The 18,879-nt window shown below is 45.5% G+C and overlaps 2 protein-coding genes and 1 long non-coding RNA gene across 7 annotated transcripts; 1 reads left to right on the forward strand and 2 right to left on the reverse strand.

Annotated features, from left to right (window-relative positions):
- The first annotated feature begins 217 nt into the window (after positions 1 to 217).
- On the forward strand, positions 218 to 5,779 carry LOC115617269 (pre-mRNA cleavage complex 2 protein Pcf11-like). Of its 2 annotated transcripts, XM_030507554.2 has the most exons (4): positions 218 to 303; positions 2,289 to 2,477; positions 3,852 to 4,538; positions 5,606 to 5,779. In XM_030507554.2, the coding sequence occupies exons 2-4, from the start codon at positions 2,430 to 2,432 to the stop codon at positions 5,675 to 5,677; spliced, it is 807 nt and encodes a 268-aa protein (XP_030363414.1). In that variant the 5' UTR covers positions 218 to 303; positions 2,289 to 2,429; the 3' UTR covers positions 5,678 to 5,779. The 2 variants fall into 2 exon arrangements, with proteins under 2 accessions (XP_030363414.1, XP_030363416.1); XM_030507556.1 differs by lacking the exon at positions 218 to 303 and having other exon boundaries at positions 2,471 to 4,241; positions 4,451 to 4,538.
- On the reverse strand, positions 4,381 to 8,310 carry LOC115617271. Its single transcript, XR_003994559.1, has 2 exons — positions 8,174 to 8,310; positions 4,381 to 5,744 (listed from the first exon to the last, which is right to left on the reverse strand). It is a non-coding gene; the product is annotated as an uncharacterized LOC115617271 (long non-coding RNA).
- A 1,907-nt stretch (positions 8,311 to 10,217) lies between these two features.
- Positions 10,218 to 18,278, reverse strand: MIIP (migration and invasion inhibitory protein). Of its 4 annotated transcripts, none has more exons than XR_003994556.1 (10): positions 16,274 to 18,061; positions 15,231 to 15,719; positions 14,509 to 14,611; positions 13,938 to 14,049; positions 13,669 to 13,733; positions 13,094 to 13,223; positions 12,627 to 12,723; positions 11,662 to 11,769; positions 11,485 to 11,584; positions 10,218 to 11,362 (listed from the first exon to the last, which is right to left on the reverse strand). XR_003994556.1 is itself a non-coding variant. In XM_030507551.1 (10 exons), the coding sequence occupies exons 2-10, from the start codon at positions 16,430 to 16,432 to the stop codon at positions 11,198 to 11,200; spliced, it is 1,428 nt and encodes a 475-aa protein (XP_030363411.1). In that variant the 5' UTR covers position 16,433; positions 18,138 to 18,278; the 3' UTR covers positions 10,218 to 11,197. The 4 variants fall into 4 exon arrangements, 3 of the variants coding, with proteins under 3 accessions (XP_030363411.1, XP_030363412.1, XP_030363413.1); XM_030507551.1 differs by lacking the exon at positions 11,485 to 11,584 and adding an exon at positions 18,138 to 18,278 and having other exon boundaries at positions 16,274 to 16,433; XM_030507552.1 differs by lacking the exon at positions 11,485 to 11,584 and adding an exon at positions 18,156 to 18,262 and having other exon boundaries at positions 16,274 to 16,451.
- Between the last annotated feature and the right edge of the window lie 601 nt (positions 18,279 to 18,879).

The following is an 18,879-nucleotide window of genomic DNA, read 5'->3' on the forward strand; positions in this document are numbered from 1 at the left end:
GGGGCTGCGGGCGGCCATGTTGGTGCTGGGCGGTGCAGCTTCTGCTGCGGCTGCGGCCCAGCTGAGGGGAGGGCCGGGGCCACCGCTGAGGCAAACGAGCCCTGTGGAGATGGAGACAGACCGGCTGTGGGCACAGGCACCGGGCACCCTGCCTGCCAGAGCCCGCCGAGCTGCCCCAGCCCCGCCTGCGCCCTGCAGCTGGCGCTGGAGCTGCGCAAAAGGAAAGGGGAAAGCACAGACAGGCAGAGAAAGAAGGGCCTCGGCTGAAGAGCTTCCCTGGCAGGACAGAGGGCGGGAGCTGTGGTGAGTCCCAGGCCCTTGGGGCCGTGTCACCCTCTTCTGCCTCTCAGTCCCTCCGGGATCCCCCCTTCCTTTTCCCTTGCTGTCATTTGTTTTGCTTCCCCACAGCTCTCCTCTATTCCTGTGCTCTCCTCCCTGCCCCTCTTTCCCCCAGGTCCCTGTTTCTGTGTGGCTCTACTCTGCCCTTTCCCTTGCTGCCGCTCATTCTGTATCCCACAGTCCCTTTCCTTCTCCCCCTTCATCTCTTCCCTCTCTGTCTGCTGCCCCTGCCCCAGAGGGCTCCTGATACTTCTCTTTTTTTTCTCCATCCCTCTGGGCTGCTCACTGCCCCGTGTCGTGGTTTAAGCCCAGCCGGTAACTCAGAACCGTGCGGCCACTCGCTCACTCCCCCACTTCTTCCCTCCTGCTCCCAGAGGGATGGGGAGGAGAATCCAAGGAATGTTGGTCCCATGGGTTGAGATAAGAACAGTCCAAGAACCAAGGTATAATACAAAACTACTACTACCACCACCAATAGTAATAATGACAAGGGAAATAACAAGGGGAGAGAATATAAAGCTAAAAGGGGAAAGGGAAAAAAAACAACAAACCAATAAATGCAAGCGATGCACAATACAATTGCTCACCACCTGCTGACCCATACCCAGCCTGGCCCATGCAGTGATCTGGGCCTTCTGGGTGACTCCCTCTGTTTATATACTGGGCATGATGTGCTGTGGTATGGAATACTCCTTTAGCTAGTTTGGGTCAAACTATCACCATTGTTCTCAGACTAAAGTCAAAACCACAGCACTGCACCAGCTACTGAGAAGGAGAACTATTCCAGCTGAAGCCAGGACACCCTCCTTTTCCCTTTCTCTTAGTTGTTTTTTCTTGCTAATAGCCTAATTGGTGGTGGTAGAAGATGCAAGTAGAATTCCAGCACTGACTTTGTTCCAGCACTGATGTTGTTACCAATTGAGTCTCAGCAGTAAATGCTCACTAAGTATCTTTAGACAATTGAAGTCAGAAACTTTTGCCCAGGCATTTCTGCACCTTATGCAGTGAACTTCAAACCCTCTCATTGCAAATTGTATAGAGGTACCCCCAAGAGATAAGTATGAATTTATTTGTGTTGACGTTCCTGCCTCTCTCGGAAAGAACTTTTCCAGACTATTCTGTGTCATGTGGTAACACCTTTGAAATAAAATGCAACAAAAACCGTCTTCATGGTCAATACATAACAGTTGAATTGGGATACTGAAATTAGGACAGCTGCATGTATTTTGTCCTCAACCGATATTCATTTATTGTTTCATCAAATGACTTAAGTTATGAAATGAACTAAATTTTTCTTTGCTGTAAATTTCTAACTTACCCCTCATGAGATAATCCAAACTAATTGTGAAGAGATAAAATGGCCACTCGCTCCTACAAGTATGCTTGATCTGTGGCTCACAGACGAGGCTCATTTTGCAGCCGAGCTGAAATATCATTGACTTCATTTTAGCTAATACCCCTTTTGCTCCATTTGTTGGGAAAAAATCCTTCTGTGACTCAACAGCTTTTTCTGCTCACAGAGTTTGTTGTTTATTGATGTGTTTGTCATTGTTCTATTCCATTCGGCACCAAGGCCTGCACAATGTATGGCCTCAGAGACTGTTGCCTTCCAGTATTTTTGTTACCGTATTTTTTTTTCCACAGAAATTGCCAAATAAAATGAGAATTTTGCTATTGAAATAGTTGAAAGAAAGTTTTCAGAGAATGGTAATGTACAATAAAACCTTCAAATAGCCTTAAAACAACAATTCCACATTCGAGCTTCTGATTCCGTGGGTATAGATGTATGACCTGCACTGCTTATAAATTCTGTATAGCAAGTTCATTGTGTTAAAACGGCAACCCGTTAACAGAAATAGGAAATAGATGAAACCTCCAGTTCTACAGAAAAGATCAAGAAATTGTTTTCTATTAACTTAACAAGCCATACAATTGTTTGATTGTTTTAGGTGGATGCAGATACTAAGATATGTTTATTTAAATTACGCTCCACATGGAATGCTACTTTTCCTTCAAAGAAATTACTTGTACTAGATATCAGAGTCAACGTGTTAGATCCTGCTTGGCCAATTCACCCTCTGCCCCCAGACATGGACTTTTCCAGCATCCGTGCAAAGCGCAAGTTTTTAAAGAAATCGGTAAGTTTGTATGCCTGCTGCATGAACAGATGGAGATACGTGTAGTTGTCATTGTTTGTCTGCTGCTTTCTGACAATTTAGTCTATTAATAATGAAGTGTCTGACCTCTGTACACCGGCAAGAGGATTTTCTGAACTGAGAATATTGGATAGGTTGGGTTTTAGATTTCAAAACTCTATTCTAGATTGTGGAACGATTACGAAGTTCTTGGGGTTTTGTTTTTAACTTCTCTCCAAAATGACGCCTGCCGATGATCCTCGTCTTCCATCTCTTCTTGTCGCTCACAGCAAGCCAGGCTATTTCAAATACATTTGCTCTTAGAGAAGAAGGAAGCCCGATTTTGGAAATAAAATCAGTTTCCTCATTAGATCAGGCTAGTTTGATGCCACCATCAGAAGACGGCGGTTAAGCTGTATTGTCTTATATTCATAAGTGAAAGCCTTGCTATGTTGATAGCTAATTATACCAAAATAAAGCACCTTTAAAGTGTAGAAATACGAAAATTATATCAGATGCTCGGCAGCTTAGTTGCCTTGAACATGTGGAATATGTAGAAAAACTAATGCTGTAATGAGAACATGTGCCTAGGTGACATATTTTGTAGTACTGATTTTGCAGGAATGTGAAAGCAAGACAGTATCTGAAATTAGGAAGCAGGATCCAAGACTGAAAAGACATCTTCAAGAGAAGTCAGAGGATAAAGAGGAGGAGGAGGTGAAAGAAAAGAGAAGGAAGGGAAGTACAGAGGAAAAAGAAGAGCAGCAACATAAGACACATGAACACAGACTGAGGTCACTCATTAAACAGTGAGGAAAGACGATCAGCTAGCACCAGAGACTCCCACTCAGGAAGAAAGCACATGAGTAATTAGAATGTAAATATTACAATTAGTTCCCAAGTTATTACTTGTTTAAATAAAATTAGTTCTTGCAAAAACCAGGCCAAAAGAATGAAATCAAACCTGAATTTTTTGGGGAAACAATGGGAATGTGGAGGCAAGAGAATAATTGGGAGGGTGGTGGGGATGTGACTTGTAGAATCACAACATTCACTATATTCTAAAGTGACCGTTGTATTGAACAGTGGATAAAAGCAACAAAATGAAGTGAAAAAACAGAAGCTGTAGCAGCCTGCTCAAACATCAGTACACGACAGACATTGCCAAAGACTGATTCACCTCATTTAGATCTCACGCCTCTTTCCGGCTACCTGGAAAAACACCTTCTACACTGATTACAGAGAGCAATTTATCAGATGCTCGGCAGCTTAGTTGCCTTGAACATGTGGAATATGTAGAAAAACTAATGCTGTAATGAGAACATGTGCCTAGGTGACATATTTTGTAGTACTGACTTTGTAGTACTGATTTTGCGGGAATGTGAAAGCACAACAGTATCTGAAATTAGCAGGCGGGATCCAAGACTGAAAAGGCATCTTCAAGAGAAGTCAGAGGATAAAGAGGAGGAGGTGAAAGAAAAGAGAAGTAAGGGAAGTACAGAGGAAAAAGAAGAAGAGCAACATAAGACATGTGAACACAGACCAGTAGGCAGCGGAAATGAAGTATTTGATGGTGCTCTTCAGAAGCAAGACACGACTACAGAGGACTCAGAAAATCAAGGTGGAAAACGAGGGAGTCCCAGTAGTCGAAAACAGTCACAATCACGCTCTCCTGAGGCACGCTCACCATGTACACAGGAGAGGAGCTCACACAAAAGGAGACATGGGAGTTTCTCTCCCAGTTCATCAACTCCTAAAATAAGGAAGGTATGTCAGATAGGCCCTAAGCAGCCTCATGTTGAAGAAGGCTTATGCAGTCCTTTGTGGACCTTTCAATACCAAACTGACATGGTTGACTCTGGGAAGGAGTTTACCATGTATAAAATCATTGAGAAACTTGTACAAGTTAATGATAAAAAAAGCAAGTTTATAATTGCATTCTTACACAAAGAATACTTAAATGCTTATTTCCACAGGTTTCTTTCACGTCTGCTCAACCAGGGCCTTATGGCCAAGGTCAACAGCATTTGCCATATCCTGGCAGTTTTGTTCAGAACCCTGCAGGTGTGTAACAAAATCGTTAACTTCCTTGTCTTTCTTTTAGATTGTTCCATTTGTTAGTGGCCACAAAAATTACCCGTTTGTAATGTCCTGGTGTACTAGGTCTACGTGGACAAAGGGAAGCTTCCTCAGTGAGGTGGCCATAGATGCGGTTCCTGTAGTACTTTTCATCTCTTCAGGGGTTTCCCTCAAACAGTAGAGGCTGTCAATAGTTTTCATTAACCATGTGGGTTTCGTATGTAGATATGCCCAAAAAAAAAACCCCAAACCAAAAACCCAAGATAAATTTTTGTCTGCTTTTCTGGAAGGCACCAGCCTGTAGGTGTGGCTTGCATCTTCCAGGGTGTGTCAACATTCCAGTATACGAGTGGTTAGTAAAGAAGAACTGCTAAACCGTCAGAAGCGTTTAAAGTAGGTGATGAAGTAGATTGGTCCTGGTGAAATATCTAAGCATAAAATAAGGAACATACTTAATTTCAGTAAAGAGTAACCCTAGAAATGTGTGTATGGGCAACCAGCTCAGGCTGCCCCCATGAATTGACGTGACCAGAATCCCAGAGGGCGGCGTCTTCCCTCTTGTAACTGCCAGAGGCTCCATAGAGCCGTTCCCTGATTAACTGACACACGTAGTTCCACCAGAACAGGGAGGATAGGGTGTAATTCCATATATTCGCCTATTAGGGCCTTAACTGCTTCAAATGCTTTATTTTGCTCTGGTCCCCACTCCCACTCTGTCTTTTTCCGGGCAATTCTATGCAGAGGTTTTAATAAAATAGCCAAATTAGGTAGTTGATTACGCCAAAAACCTACTGCTCCCAAAAATTGCTGTATTTGTCTTTTTGTATTTGGGGTTGGCCGTTCTTGAAGGGTTTTTCGTGCCTTTTCAGGCATCTGTTGGATACCATTAGACCACACAATTCCTAAATAGGTCACAGTGGTGGCTGGACCTTGTATCTTTTTCGGATTCACTGCTTGGATGACACCCTTTCAAGTAATTGTGAAAAAGTAGTGCTATTAAAAATTAAATTATTTGAATGTGAGTTAATGCCACGTTGACTTTCACTTTGCAGACGTCATCGTGTGATTGCACACCAGCAAGGTGCTGTAGAACGTCCACCAATGATAATGATGAACATTGTTAGTGATGTGTCAGTTTCAACAAACTGACCGGTTTTTGTTTTGTTCTGCTTTCTTCCAGTTTGCTTCATTCTGTAAAAAAAAAATAAATTGAACTGATAGAATTAAATAAACTGAAATGAAACAATGGAAAACTGAAATGAAAAAATAAAAAGAATGAATGAAAATAATGAAAGTTAATGAAAGGAAGTGAAAGGAAAAGATAAAGGAAGATGGTTAAATAGTGAAAATAAATAGTAAAATGAAAAAAGAAGCGAGGGAAGGAGGAAGGCAGGCAGGCAGGGAGGTAAGGAAGAAAGAAAGAAGAAATAAGAAAAAGGAAGAAAGGAGGGAAAAAAGGAAGGAAGGAAAAGAAAGAGAAAGAGAGAAAGAGAAAGAAAGGAATAAAGGAAAAGAAAGAAAAAGAAAAAGAAAGAAAAAGAAAGTGAAAGAAAGAAAGAAAAAAGAAAGAGGAAGGAAGGAAGGAAAAGAAAGAAAGAGAAAGAAAGAAAAAAGACAAAGAAAAAGAAAGAAAAAAGAGTGAATGAGTGCATGAATGAGTGAATGAGTGAATGAATGAATGAATGAATAAATGAGAATAATGAACTTTAATTAATTTAAATGCAGGAATGAAATGAAATTCTAAAATCATAGAATGGTTTGGGTTTGAAGGAGCCGTAAAGCCCATCCAGTACCAACCCCCTGCCACAGGCAGGGACACCTTCACTAGAGCAGGTTGTTCCAAGCCCTGTCCAACCTGGCCTTTGAACACTGCCAGGGACGGGGCAGCCACAGCTTCTCTGGGCAACCTGTGCCAGGGCCACACCACCCTCTTCCCTGTGGAAGAACTTCTTCCAAATGAAGTGAAATGAAACTAAAGGAAATTAAATTAAATTCTATATATGAACTGAAATGAAATCCCGTTTCACCCTGTATCCTTTGTGAGTCTTGGAAATGCTTCTGGAGCTGAAAGAACATCTGGCATTTCAGGCAAACAACGGTCTCATCGTTATTTGACTCATGGTCAGTGCAGGGAATAGAGTGGCATGGCATAGCACAGCATAACACAACATAGCACAGCATGAGGGGTTCAGGGCAGGGCTTTGGAGTGCACAGGAGGGTTGGGAGGTTCTGGGGGAGATTTTGGGGTGCACATGGCTTTCGGGGTGCAGGGGATTTTCCTGGCAGCCAGCCGGATTTGGGACTCCCAGGATGGTTTGGGCATTCAGGGAGGGTGTTTGGGGTGCAGAGGTGGTTTGAGGGGGTCCCATGGGGTGTTTTGGGGGTCCAAGCAGAGGTTTTGGGGGGCATATGTGGCTTTGTTGCTCTGGGGAGTTTCAGGGTGCAGGAAGCTTCCTGGGGTTGAGGCTTTCAGGGAGGGGAAGGGGGTTGAGGTGCAGCACCCGGAACGTGGGATGGAATAGCATAGCAGATTGAATAGAATAGCATAGCTCAGTTGAAAGTGACCTATGACAACCATCTAGTCCAACTGCCTGACCAATTCAGAACTGACTAGAAATTGAAGCATGTTATTAAGGGCATAGTCCTTACTGGCATTGTCCGTATGCACTCACAGGCTTGGGACACCAGGAAGCTTGTGCCAGTGTTTGAACACCCTGTCTGTAAAGAAATGCGTCCTAATATCAAGTGTGAGTCTTCCCCTGGCTCCCAGGCATGCTGGCCCTGGATCCCAGGGAGATCAGCACCTAAAACTCCATCTGCTGTTTCTCTAGTGCTCGTTCTCGGTCATATGGGAACACGGCTCACAGAGTGTGGACGTCTGGTCCCTGCTCTCACAACTGAGGAGCCCAGGCAGGAAGCTGGTGCTGGGCATCACCCACACATGGTGAGCTCCGCAATGGTAAGAACATGGCAATCCACCCTCGTTTTGCCACTTAAAACTCCACCTGCGTTCTGCCTGTCTGCTGCCTGCTCTCAGGTGTCCTGAAGCATGGCTCACAGAGTGTGAACGTCCAGCCCCTACTCCTGCAACCTAAGAACCAGGACAGGAAGCTGATGCTGGACGTCACCTACACACAGTGAGCTCCACAACTGTACGAGCAGCATAGCAATCTGCCCTCACTTTGCCACCTAAAACTCCACCTGTGTACTGCCTCTTCGGTACCTGCACCTAAACACCATCCTGAGCCCCCAGAGCACCCTCCAGAGACCCCAAACACCCTCCTGAGACCCGAACCGAGCCGCGAACCTGCCCCGGCTGAGCCCCGAACCCCCGTGTGCTGTGGGACGGCCCTGGGAGACCCGGCGAGGTCGGGCGGTGCTTGGAAAGTAGCCTGGGGGACCCACGGGGCGGGCCCTGCCCCGGATGGCCGCGGGCGGCCCTGGCGAGGGGCGCCGGCGCCGGCTCCGGCCCTCCAGGCTTTATTCCTCAGCCGCTCCCCCGTGCCCTCCCCATCGGGCCCCGGCCCCCCCGCTGTGCCCCATCACCAGCCGGGCAGCGGCACCTGTCCCGGCTCCAGCTCCCGGTGCCGGCCTCGGGCCGAGCCCTTCCTGCGCCTCACCTGGGCCCCGCCGGGGCAGCCCTGACCGGCCGCCGCGGCACCTGCGAGGAACAAGCCAAAAGAGAGGAGGAGGTAACGGCCGCCGCCGGGGCTCAAATCTCTTCGGTCCCGCCCCGCGGCACCGCCCCGCGCCGGGCGGACGTGGGGTTGGGGCCTGGGCGGCGCTAGGGCTGCCGCGAGGGTTGTGCGGAGCCCGCGCCGGTGAGCCGAGGAGCCGGGGACGGGACCGGGCCTCGCGGTGTCGGGGCCCTGCCGGTGTCCGCTGCTTCCTGGGCTTTGTGCGGGCACCGCGGCGGAGCTGTGCCCCGGTCCGGCCTCGCCGCCTTCGCCCCGGAGCCGCTCCCGGCGCCGGGTCCGCAGCGGCGAGCGGGGCCCAAGTTCCGCGCTGCGCGCTCCTGCCCGTGGCCGCTGCCCGCACCGGGCCGGGTGTGCCCCGCCGGGGCTCCGGGCACGGTCCCGCGGAGGCTGCGGCCGCGGAACGAGGACGGCGGCTTCACGCACAGCCCGAACCAAGACGCGGGGCTCCCGGGGCTTTCCACAGCCTGGAAGGTCTCAGCCTCTCTAAGCTATACTGCCGAGGTTAACACATCGGATATAAAACCTAAGCATCCAAGCACAAGAAATCGTGTGTAACAGACTTTCCCAGGACTGGCAATAGGGAGAGTTTTCAGACCTCTTTTCCAGAAAAAACTAAGACTGAAAGGAGCATACTGAGCATTTTGTATATATACGTATGTCAGTTCCTTTTTAATCAACGGTGTCACTGATTTCTTAACCCATTGGTTAAATTTGGCTGAGGATGCACTGTCATCAAGTTTTACAGAGCTTTATGGAAGGAGATGACTTGGATGCAGAGAAAAGGTTCTAGCAACAGTCTCACTGAGGGAAAGGCTGCAGTGGGAGGAGACCATTGCTCCTCAGAAGAAAGAATCCATCTCACACATCCAAAGTGAAACCAGGCTTCCCACTGCCATCCTTCTTAGAACTTCTTAGTCTTAAATTCATTCTCACTTGAACTAGACATTTAAAAGAATGGGAAGTGGAAAGTCCTTATTGTTGCTGCTGGCTTTTTGGAAAGGCTATTACCTCACACGATGCTATTATAAGTCTATAATAAAAGCAACAGCAATGAAAAGGGTGAAGAGGTTGGGTTTCATAGGAACTTTACAACCTGCATTCATTTTTAAGTGAATGCATTAATTTCAGACTTTGTGTGTTTTGATTTCAAATACAATGGAACGGGTTTTTCAAAAGAAGTCCTATCACTGACTGGCAGAAGCACCTCCATTTTATAAAAAACCCATGCTACTGTTCTCTAAAGTTTGCCTGTATTTCCTAGAAGATAATCCTCTATGTTAAGATAACATTAAAACAAAAATTAGCAGAACAAATAAAGCAGACAACCCTCCCTGATTTCTCTGCTCTTCCAGCAGAGGACAATGTCTATCAGAATAAAAAGCAGAAAACCCCTATAGGCATGCTATTGTTATTTATGCTATTTATTTGATTACGTGCATCTGTCTCTAGCATTCAAGTCTCCTTTCGTTTTAGGTGCTAAAGGTAGCAATGCCCAAAACCAAGGCTGCTTGGCATTTTCTGTTTTAGCTAATTTAGTTATAATGCCAAGCTTAGTTAGTGCTTAGGTAAGTTTTACACCAGGTATCTGATCTGTGCTGATCACGTGTGTGTAGCGTGAAGCTGAGGTGGAGGGGACCAGAGAAGGTCCTGTAAACCAGCAGTTAGTCAAATGTTGCTTGATACTAGGAGCAAAAGAATGCAGAGACCCAGCTAAGCCATGAGGGAAAGTCTCTTTAACACATGCCCACTGTCTATTTATTGAGCTGCAAACAGCGACAGCCTAGTAAAGAAAGGAGTAATAGAATACTACAGAAGTAGCTTTATTACACACATGCTCAAGCAACACTACTCATGACATTTTCTGATTTTGAAGTGGCTGATTTTTACGACTTCTAATGTTTTGGGTTTGAAGGCAAGGTAGTAAAAACCTTGAATTTTAATTTACTATAACATTTGGCAACTAGTGTTTTATAGTCACTGGATTAATTTCTTTTAATATTTTCAATCTTTAAAAAAAGTCTATTCGTACATTTGATTTAATAAGTAATATATTTGATATATAAATAACAGTGAATGCCAAGAAGCTGAAAATATCATTGCTATAATCCTAATTCCTTCTGTCACATTAGACCCCAGAAATAAGTTTGTGGCAAGAATTGCTGTTTCAGACTTATTCAAAGCAAAATAAAACATCGGGTTTATTGTTTTTAGACAAGGAAAATAAGATCAGTCTATAAAGTTTAAACAAATCACATTATATACTATATTTTCTTTTGTCACAATTTAAAAACTCAAAAATGTTTTTGGTTTATCCCCAAAAAAGCTTGGAAAAGCAGAGGCAAGCAGAATTTACAAACATCTTAAGGCATTATCTGGCTTTTTGGTAAATAACGTCTCATTTTACTTTTTCCACATTCACGATTACTCTGATGTAATGCACCCTCAGACATAGCACTGAAAGGAAACTGCACTTTTGTAAACTAAATTATTGAGTAACTCAAGTTGAAGGCATTACCAAATTATGTGTCATGTTTCCAACATTTGGAAATGGACATATTTGTATGCATTCCACTAAACCAGGCCATCCAGAGGCCCATTCCTCACCCTGGCATCCAGAGTTAACATTACACTTCTGGTTTATTTAGTTGAGGCGGCAGATGAACTCTGTTGCTACAGCCATCCTAGTGGTAACAGTACTAGTTAGTCATCCTGTACACATCACTTTATCCAGCCCTAGGCAGGGGAGCTCATGCATCTGCTTAGAAGTAGCTGCAAAAAGCAAAGAAAGAAAGTAAAAAACCATAGTTGAATGTACAAACTCTCATGTATGTCTATTGGTTGCTCCTGTACACACATGACTATGAAAACTAGTTATAAATCCATTCAAAGATTTATTTTTATCCAAATAGAGTTGTTTCCCTTCCCCAGGACAATCAAGCCAGTAGTTCACAGAGTTGAGGCAGTCAGGTTTAAATCTGGAGCTGCTCTGTAGTGGCCAGGTTTGTTTTGCTCCTTCTGCTGAGAAGCACTGCTAAATCTGAAGTGTGCCAAGCGGGTCAGGTTCAGAAGCTGGTCAGTTCTGGTTCCTCCTGACACTCTGGACACCAAGTTCTGGAATCCAAATGAAGAGGGTATTAATAGAATACCAGACTTTTCCCATTTGATGAAGACTGGGGAGCTGAAGAGGCTTTTGCCAGTTCTCCAGCTCCATTTGCTGTTTTGTGTCTGCTCACACTAGTTTCCACAGCACCAAAGTAAAATGCTTCCCTATGGAGATCAGGGGAAAATCTTCCAGGCATTTTCACTTGCTCAGCCACCGATGATTATGATGCCCTTTAGAGAGACAGGATTGCAATTCCTGTCTATGCAATTCACAGCATCTCCAGGGGCACTTAACAGGCTATTCTTACCAGGCGAGGATGGTGAGGAGAGTTCTCTTCCAGGGAAGCTCGCAGATCCAAACTGCTGAGTGTGGGGTTGCTGGAAGGGATGATATTTTTCCAGCCAGCCAGGCAGTGCTGTGAAGAGATGGGAGTGCTGCATTGGAGTGCTTTACCCTTTTTAATCTATTGTGGCCTGTTAGTTCTAAATAATGACTTCTGCGCAGGGAGGTTTGAGCAAGTAATTAATTTTTGGAGTTTTATATGACTAGCAGGAAAGAGAAGAAATCTCTAATGAAGCAGAACTGCACAGTTGTCCCCTCTTCCACCTTTCACTAACTATTTCTGAATCCATCTCCTGCTTTGTGAACTCAGGCAACCAGCCTCTCTGAACCCATCTTGACTTGTCCAGTTCCCTAAACCTCAAAATCAGGCTTCTTCCTACGTCTTCCCTGGAAATGTCTAGACCATGGCTAGGTCTGATTAGTAATACTGCCTGCAGCATTGCCTAGTGGCTGGAACACAAGACCAACTCTACTGATACAGTTTTAAACCCACCCTTGCCATTATTGATTTTGCCTGGCCCATGTGCAATACACTGTGAATACTTCATGGAAACTTGTCTTTGAGACTCCCTAACATCTGTGGAAAGAAACACAGGCACTCTTAAGGTCTGGTTCATCATGTTGAAATGTCAATGCCTGAAATAAGTCAGCTGAATCATGCCTCAGAAGTATATAGCTCCATATGGCACTTTCTTTTTCTCAGTGTAAAGCATTTGGAGATGTGTCATATACTTTATGCCAGTTACACAAAGGTATGAAACTCAGAAGCACACACCAATGGTTTTTCTTGCTATCTCAGTGACACAGATCACAACTTTTAGTGGAAACCTTGCTGGGGGATGAGTCCCAGATTCTCCTTCCTTCTTGTGCTGTAAACCAACGTACAGCCTGGGCTGTGCCATCAGTATCAATAAGAAGACAGCAACTTACCGAAGGTAACGCTAGACTGTCTTCTGGTTCAAAGCTCTTCCTGCGATGGGCTTTGTGTTTGTAGGCAGGCATAAGGGTAGACCTGGGAATGCTGACCCTGCAACCACACAATGGAAGTAACTGCCTACACTTTCTACAAGGCAAATGAAATTTGCATGCCTGCCCAACTCAGAATCCAAGGGTCTAATCCCAAAGTGAACCAAGTGAAACAGTTTTGGATTAGAGCATTAGACACTTAACATGTACATTCAGATTCTGGAGCAAATTCAGATAAAACATGCATTTCTCACTGACTTCAAAACTGTTTCTGCTTATGGAAAAGATCAGTGAGGAGTTTTAAAGCAAGAGAGAGAACAGCAACTGTCTACAGTGCAATTTGGCACTGTTTTCTCCCTCACATCATCAGCTTTTTCTTCCCTATTGTTTCCTTGAATTGTGCATATCACAAAGCAATAATTCTTACTTACCTGACATAGGCTGGCTCTCCCAATTTCTCTGGGGGCCAGTGAGTACGTGGGATCTTACACACGGGGCAGGCAGACTCTGAATCCACAGGGACAGGGAAGAAGCGCTGGTTTAACCGGTAACAGTAAACACCTGCCATAGAGTAACACACCATCACGATATTTATTGCTAGTTTGTCAGAAGGCTTCTCAATCCACTCAGCAAAGCTGGGTTCTACCAGTGTCACACATGCATTCTATAGAAAGAGCTGAAATATCTTTTACATTTTTCCTGAAATATCTTTTGCATTTCCTGTCCCCAAATAAGTTCCTAAAAAGCAAAACCAGAACTTCAACCTCCTCAAGTTAAAAAGAGATCAGCCAGTTACAGGAAACCCTGATGACACTGATGGAAAGGGGATCCCTAGAAGACTCCAGTATCTTTGGAGTAGAAAATTGAATCCGGTTTAGAAGCTGCAGCTAAAACCAACACATTCTTCCCTGTCTTGCACGATGTGGGGCTTTCTCAGAATGACAGGCAAAGACTGCTCAGTTGTTTTTGTTCACAGAAATTAGATAAGGAAGAAATATGATCTTACACTTATGGGAACTGGTTATCAAATCTGGTTCTTGTTCAGCATCTATGTAGTCCCGAGCCCTGCACCTAAAGAAACATACAAACAAATCAGTTAGTTTCAGGGGGGTAGGCTCCCTGAACAGGCCCACCTTTTCAAAACATACATTTCTGATTGGGAGGGAAATAAAGGCCTACAAAGCCACCTAGAATTTCCCACTCCAATCAGTCTACACTTCTCATTACTCTAAAGAGATACATTGCTGCTTCAGCCCTACCCCCATACCCACTTACTCTGGGTGCTGCTTGTGAATACATTCTTCTTTGTTGACCTGTCGGAACTCGTGCAGCTCAGCAAAGTACTGGTCAGATTTTTCTGCTACTGAAGGGCTTGTATCTAGAAGCCCTGAGAGCATCAAGGAAAGAGAAAAGATCAAGGATTTACCAAACACAGAAAAGCACCAAAGCAAGCCTCACACAAAACAGTCAAAACAAAGGCCTGAAGCACCAAAATGGATACTAAGAAAAATATGCATGTGTCAAACCAGAGATTTACTGCATCATTTGGGCCCATTATTGCATTCATTCATTTTGGTTACTTGGTATCCCCTCTGACCCCACTCAGCTTTGACACTTGCTGCCTGGCTTCCCATACCACTGCCACATCACCATTCCAGGGATGCACTGGTCTCGCCTGGACAAGGAACAGCATCTGACAAAACTGCAGCTTCTCTGCTGAGACCTTCTACATGGGCTCTAGGGCTGCGGTTCTGTCACACCTCAATTTAAAAGGGCCGTAAACTGTGTTTTAAGTTGTCATATTACTACAACATACTGAGAGCTTTGCTTCTTGTTTAGGACTCACCTGCAATCCAGTCATAGCCCAGGAAAGGACGCACGGACCAGGTGCTCACAGGTATGGTATGTTCTTCAGGGTCAGACTCAAAAGTGACATGACCAGCTTCCTTCTGGGAAGAAAACAATTCATAAAGACTTCCTACACAGGTAGCAGACATTCAAAGATACAGCTTAGGAGACAACTGGCAGCTGTTCAAATGGGACAGTTGTGGCTTAGTTTGTGGCTGGATTCTATCTATGCCTCTACCCGTAACTTGCTCAGCAGTCCTTTGTTTTATCAAGTCATAAAATAGAAAGAGGAGGCAGGGGACTTGCCCAGGGAAAGGCAGAATTTGTCAGGGCTTTAAACAAAATGCTCCCTGCATCACACATCCCCAAACATCAGGCCACCTCTGGTGACTTGGAGGAAGACCACAGCAATAACCTGCCCTTCACACCTATGGAAAAAAGCTATGTGGCAGCAGCACCACACCAGGCTGTTCTCTCCAAGATGTGAATCACATACACAGAGGACAAGGAGTCTCACAGTGAAGTGCTGCAGTCTTCAGTTCAAGGGCTAAGAAAAGCAGGGCCTGAACAAACTGCCACAAGCCCCCAGCTGCTAAGGCTGGGAACAGCTCTGACCCCAACTTCCAATTTGCCCAGTGAGAACAGAGCAAGTAATGTTCTCCTGAGCCTTTCTCCCCATCTTACTATTGACTGATGAAAATAAGCAAAAACCCCATTTACCTTTGACTCTTGGGACTGAGATGTCAGCAAGACTGATTCACGAATTACAGGCTCTCTAACAACCACATGTTGCTTGCTGGTCTCTTCACCTTGGCTGCTGCTCAGGGATGGGGCCAGACGACTCTCAAGCTGTTTCTTCTCATGGAAGCCATCTAGCAGAGTGGACTGTTTTCTGTTCTCTCCATGTCCCAGAGGGAACGATTCTTTCTCTGGACTTCCTTGAGCATGGTCACCCCTCTCCACTCCAGAGGTTTTTCTACCACAGGTAATGATTGCAGTCACTGGCATAACATTCTTCTCTTTCCCAGGAAAGCTGGAATCCAAACCTACTGCTTCCTGCATCTTCTCTTGTTGCTGCACCCCTCTGCCATTGCTGTTGTGTTTAAGAGATGAACAGAGGGCTGCTCTGGCTGCGTAAGCTCCAGGTTCCACAGACACCAACATTGCAGGGTCAGCTGTAGGCTCCACAGCATCAGCCTGATTTTCCTTCTGTAAGGACAGAGACTCTCATACCATGTGGCATCATTCAGATTACAAACACCTTTTGCTAGGACACTTCACTCAGTAACAGAAAATCAACCTCTTGTTCTAGTCTGCTCACCCCTTTACATTCCTGTGGGGAAAAAAAGCAAACCCATATATTACTCATGAGACATTATTTAAGTGCCTGGAGAAGATAAAAAAGGGATCCACTTCCAGATAAATGCAGCTCTTCCCAATTTGAGGAACCACTAAACTTTCAGCCTTCGTGCTTAGAAGAAATAAAAAGATTATGTTCCACAAAGTTCATTCCTATCTTAGATTAAGAAACCTATATTTCTTGGGCAGGAACTGATCTCTGAACCCTTTGCAAGAACATGGTGGAGACCACAGGATAAGCAATAAACAGCTACTTTTCTGACTCCATATTCCACATTCTACTTTCTACCAGCTCCTCTGTGTCTATCTGTCTCCTTTACTGCACCACTCCATAGGCAGAGCTGCTGTCTTTCAGACAAGGTCCATTTGCTTCCCAGCACTTCTAGCACAGACACAACACATACCCTTCTTGTGGGCAAGGGGACAGAGCTTTCAGTAGCTGTTCTGTTATCAAGAGATGGCTTGCTGGGAAGTCTTTTTCTGATCTCTTCCTGCTTTGTTCTGAGCCTTTGTAGAAGGTCCTGGTTGGCCTGACGCAGCCTCTGCAGGTGCTCTATCTCCATCCTGTGAAAACATTTTACTGCAAAGCCAGAGGAAGGGTGAACGACATAATGGAAGCATGAAGCAAAGGAGCAGTCTCAGGAGAAACCACCTGCAGGGGACTTCTCATAAAAACCACATATAGCTGTTGGAACACCGGGAGTGTTGATCATTGCTCCTGAGAAACCAGCCAGTCTCAAAACTCTTTATGCTAAGAACTAGCACCACTGCTTACTTCTCTCAGATGTATTGTCAAATATTTTGCACCCAAAAACTTGTAGCTGACTGAATGGAGACAAGACTCTCACAGAGGAAACAGTAAACATGAAAAACTCACATCAAAAAGCCAAATAAAAGACATTTGATTCAGAGGCTGATATTTAGGACAACTTTATTCTGCTTTAATGTTCTTTTTAAGCATCCAAATTTATATTGCAATACTAACAGGATGCTCAGAAATTCAAAATATGACTAAGGAATATGAATGTATTTACTACATCCAAAAGAAATACTGAGTTAAAACTGTCCTCCACTTCCTACCCCAGGGAGGAAGACTCCAAAAGACTCAATTATGACTCAGGACTAGGGCTCAGGCAATTCCAGTACCACACATTAAGTACTAACCGTTACTGCCCTTTTATTGGGAGAGGGGGGAGAAAAAGGGCTAGATAGATAGATAGATAGATCTATCTATCTATCTGAGTGGAAAGCTGTCACATTGTTCAACATGGTGACACCATCACCAGCTCCTTTAAATTTGCAGAAAGTGTTGTTTTAATTAAGAAAACTAAACCTACACACACACACCCCTCCCCCCATTGCTTTTGGCTTGAGTAATCAATTATACCCTGAAGACAACTCTGTGCTTCTCCAGGACCTTATGTCCCTAAGGATCCTTAAAGCCTTCTCCAAAGCTCATCCCATTTGTTTTTGTGTCTGCTGCCTTGGCAACTGGACATGAGGAATCAAATGCAAGTGCTGTATGACAGCACTGGTTGGAACGAAGAGCAGTGCTAACAATCAAAAAACTACAATATACCTTTTTGTTACCAGAAAAAAGTGAGAGGTGTACTACTGGGCATAAAATAGAAATGCCAGTCTTGAGGCACTAAATCTGAGATCATTTGAACAAAACAAGTTCTCACAGTACTCACAGGACAAAGCTAAGAGCATCCTCTCACCATTGCTCATCGGAAAGCAAATTCTCTGAAAATAACATTACTCAAGGGACTTCCTGGAAGGGTTTTACCAGATGAGACCCACTCTTAGTATAATCTATAAGAAGCTGTTAGTCCTTCATGCTCAGACCCAGGAGCTCAAGCTTATGAAACTGCTTTAGTCTGAATCCTTTGTGAAAAGGAGCTTAACTTCTTGCAGTTAAAAAGAACTAATGGTCGTGCCTGGAGCTAAGAACTCCCATCTCTGTGACACCGGGTTAAATAAGAAAGTTGTCTAACAGCTACATAGAGCTCCCCAGAGCTGTTTCTGTGCAGACTTGCTGGTTCCGATCTCCCTGCCTATGGGAGATTGCCCCGGGCACTGTCAGACTTCCCTTCCACCTCCAAGAGGCCTGGCAGGCTGCAGAGAAGCCGGTAAACCCCCCCCGTACAGCGCGGTGTGGGAAGCCCCCGAGTCTCGCCAGGCCGAGCGCCTCCAGGGCTGCGGGCGTTCCAACTCCCCGGGCTCTCCCGCCGCTGACTCCGCGTTCCCAGGCCCGACTCTACGCACCCGCCGCTCCGCGCCGCTCCGCACCACTGCGGGATCCCCGTCCTGCTCCAGCCGCCGCCGGGATTCCCCGGGCGGCCCCGGCCCAGCCGCTCCAGCCGCAGAGCGGCCGCCACGGCGGCTGGGCCCGCCCCTTGGCTCCCGGCATGCGCGGAACGGCTGGGCCGGGGGAACCCGGAACCGGCTCACGGCTCTGCCCCAACTCCTGTGGGGTTCGTCCACAGCTCCCCGTGTGAGGGGACCACGGAGCCCAGCGCCCCCCGCAGCCAAACGGGAGCGGTTCTGAAAACCCACCGCTGGGAACGTGCCCGTTGCTTTTCCATTCCACACAGCATAACCATAGAACCATGGTTTGGGTTGGAAGGGACCTTTAAAAGCTCATCCAGTTCCAACCCCCTGCCACGGGCAGGGACACCTTCCACTAGAGCAGGTTGCTTCAAGCCCCCTCCAACCCGACCTTGAACACTGCCAGTAATCAGTTGAGAACACCCATTGACCATGATTTCAGTCTCTCAACACAGTATCTGCTGACCATGACTTCCTGCAATATTCTCAAGAAATCACTGATCCCATACCAACATTTTTAGTGTAACTTAGGAAGCAATGTCTCAAACTTTCCATTGGATAATTAAGTATCATTGGTCTCCTTGTTAACTTTCACAGTAAGCACACAGATTAAAGGTCATTATTGTCTAACATGCAATTTACTACAATATATATCATCATCTGAGTAACTACTATACTT

Source organism: Strigops habroptila, chromosome 16, assembly GCF_004027225.2.
Source record: "Strigops habroptila isolate Jane chromosome 16, bStrHab1.2.pri, whole genome shotgun sequence".
Classification (NCBI taxonomy): Eukaryota; Metazoa; Chordata; class Aves; order Psittaciformes; family Psittacidae; genus Strigops; species Strigops habroptila.

Bases quoted from the DNA above. Each gene is read 5' to 3' on its own strand.
- MIIP (XM_030507551.1), bottom strand. From the start codon at position 16,432: ATGGAGATAGAGCACCTGCAGAGGCTGCGTCAGGCCAACCAGGACCTT. The intron at 13,224-13,668 runs GTAAGATCATAT...ACTCTATGGCAG, and splicing joins GATAACCAGTTCCCATAAGT to GTGTTTACTGTTACCGGTTA. The intron at 12,724-13,093 runs GTAAGTAAGAAT...GTGTGGTTGCAG, and splicing joins GGAGAGCCAGCCTATGTCAG to GGTCAGCATTCCCAGGTCTA.
- LOC115617269 (XM_030507554.2), top strand. From the start codon at position 2,430: ATGGACTTTTCCAGCATCCGTGCAAAGCGCAAGTTTTTAAAGAAATCG. The intron at 2,478-3,851 runs GTAAGTTTGTAT...CTGATTTTGCGG, and splicing joins GCAAGTTTTTAAAGAAATCG to GAATGTGAAAGCACAACAGT. The intron at 4,539-5,605 runs GTGTGTAACAAA...TTCACTTTGCAG, and splicing joins TTTTGTTCAGAACCCTGCAG to ACGTCATCGTGTGATTGCAC.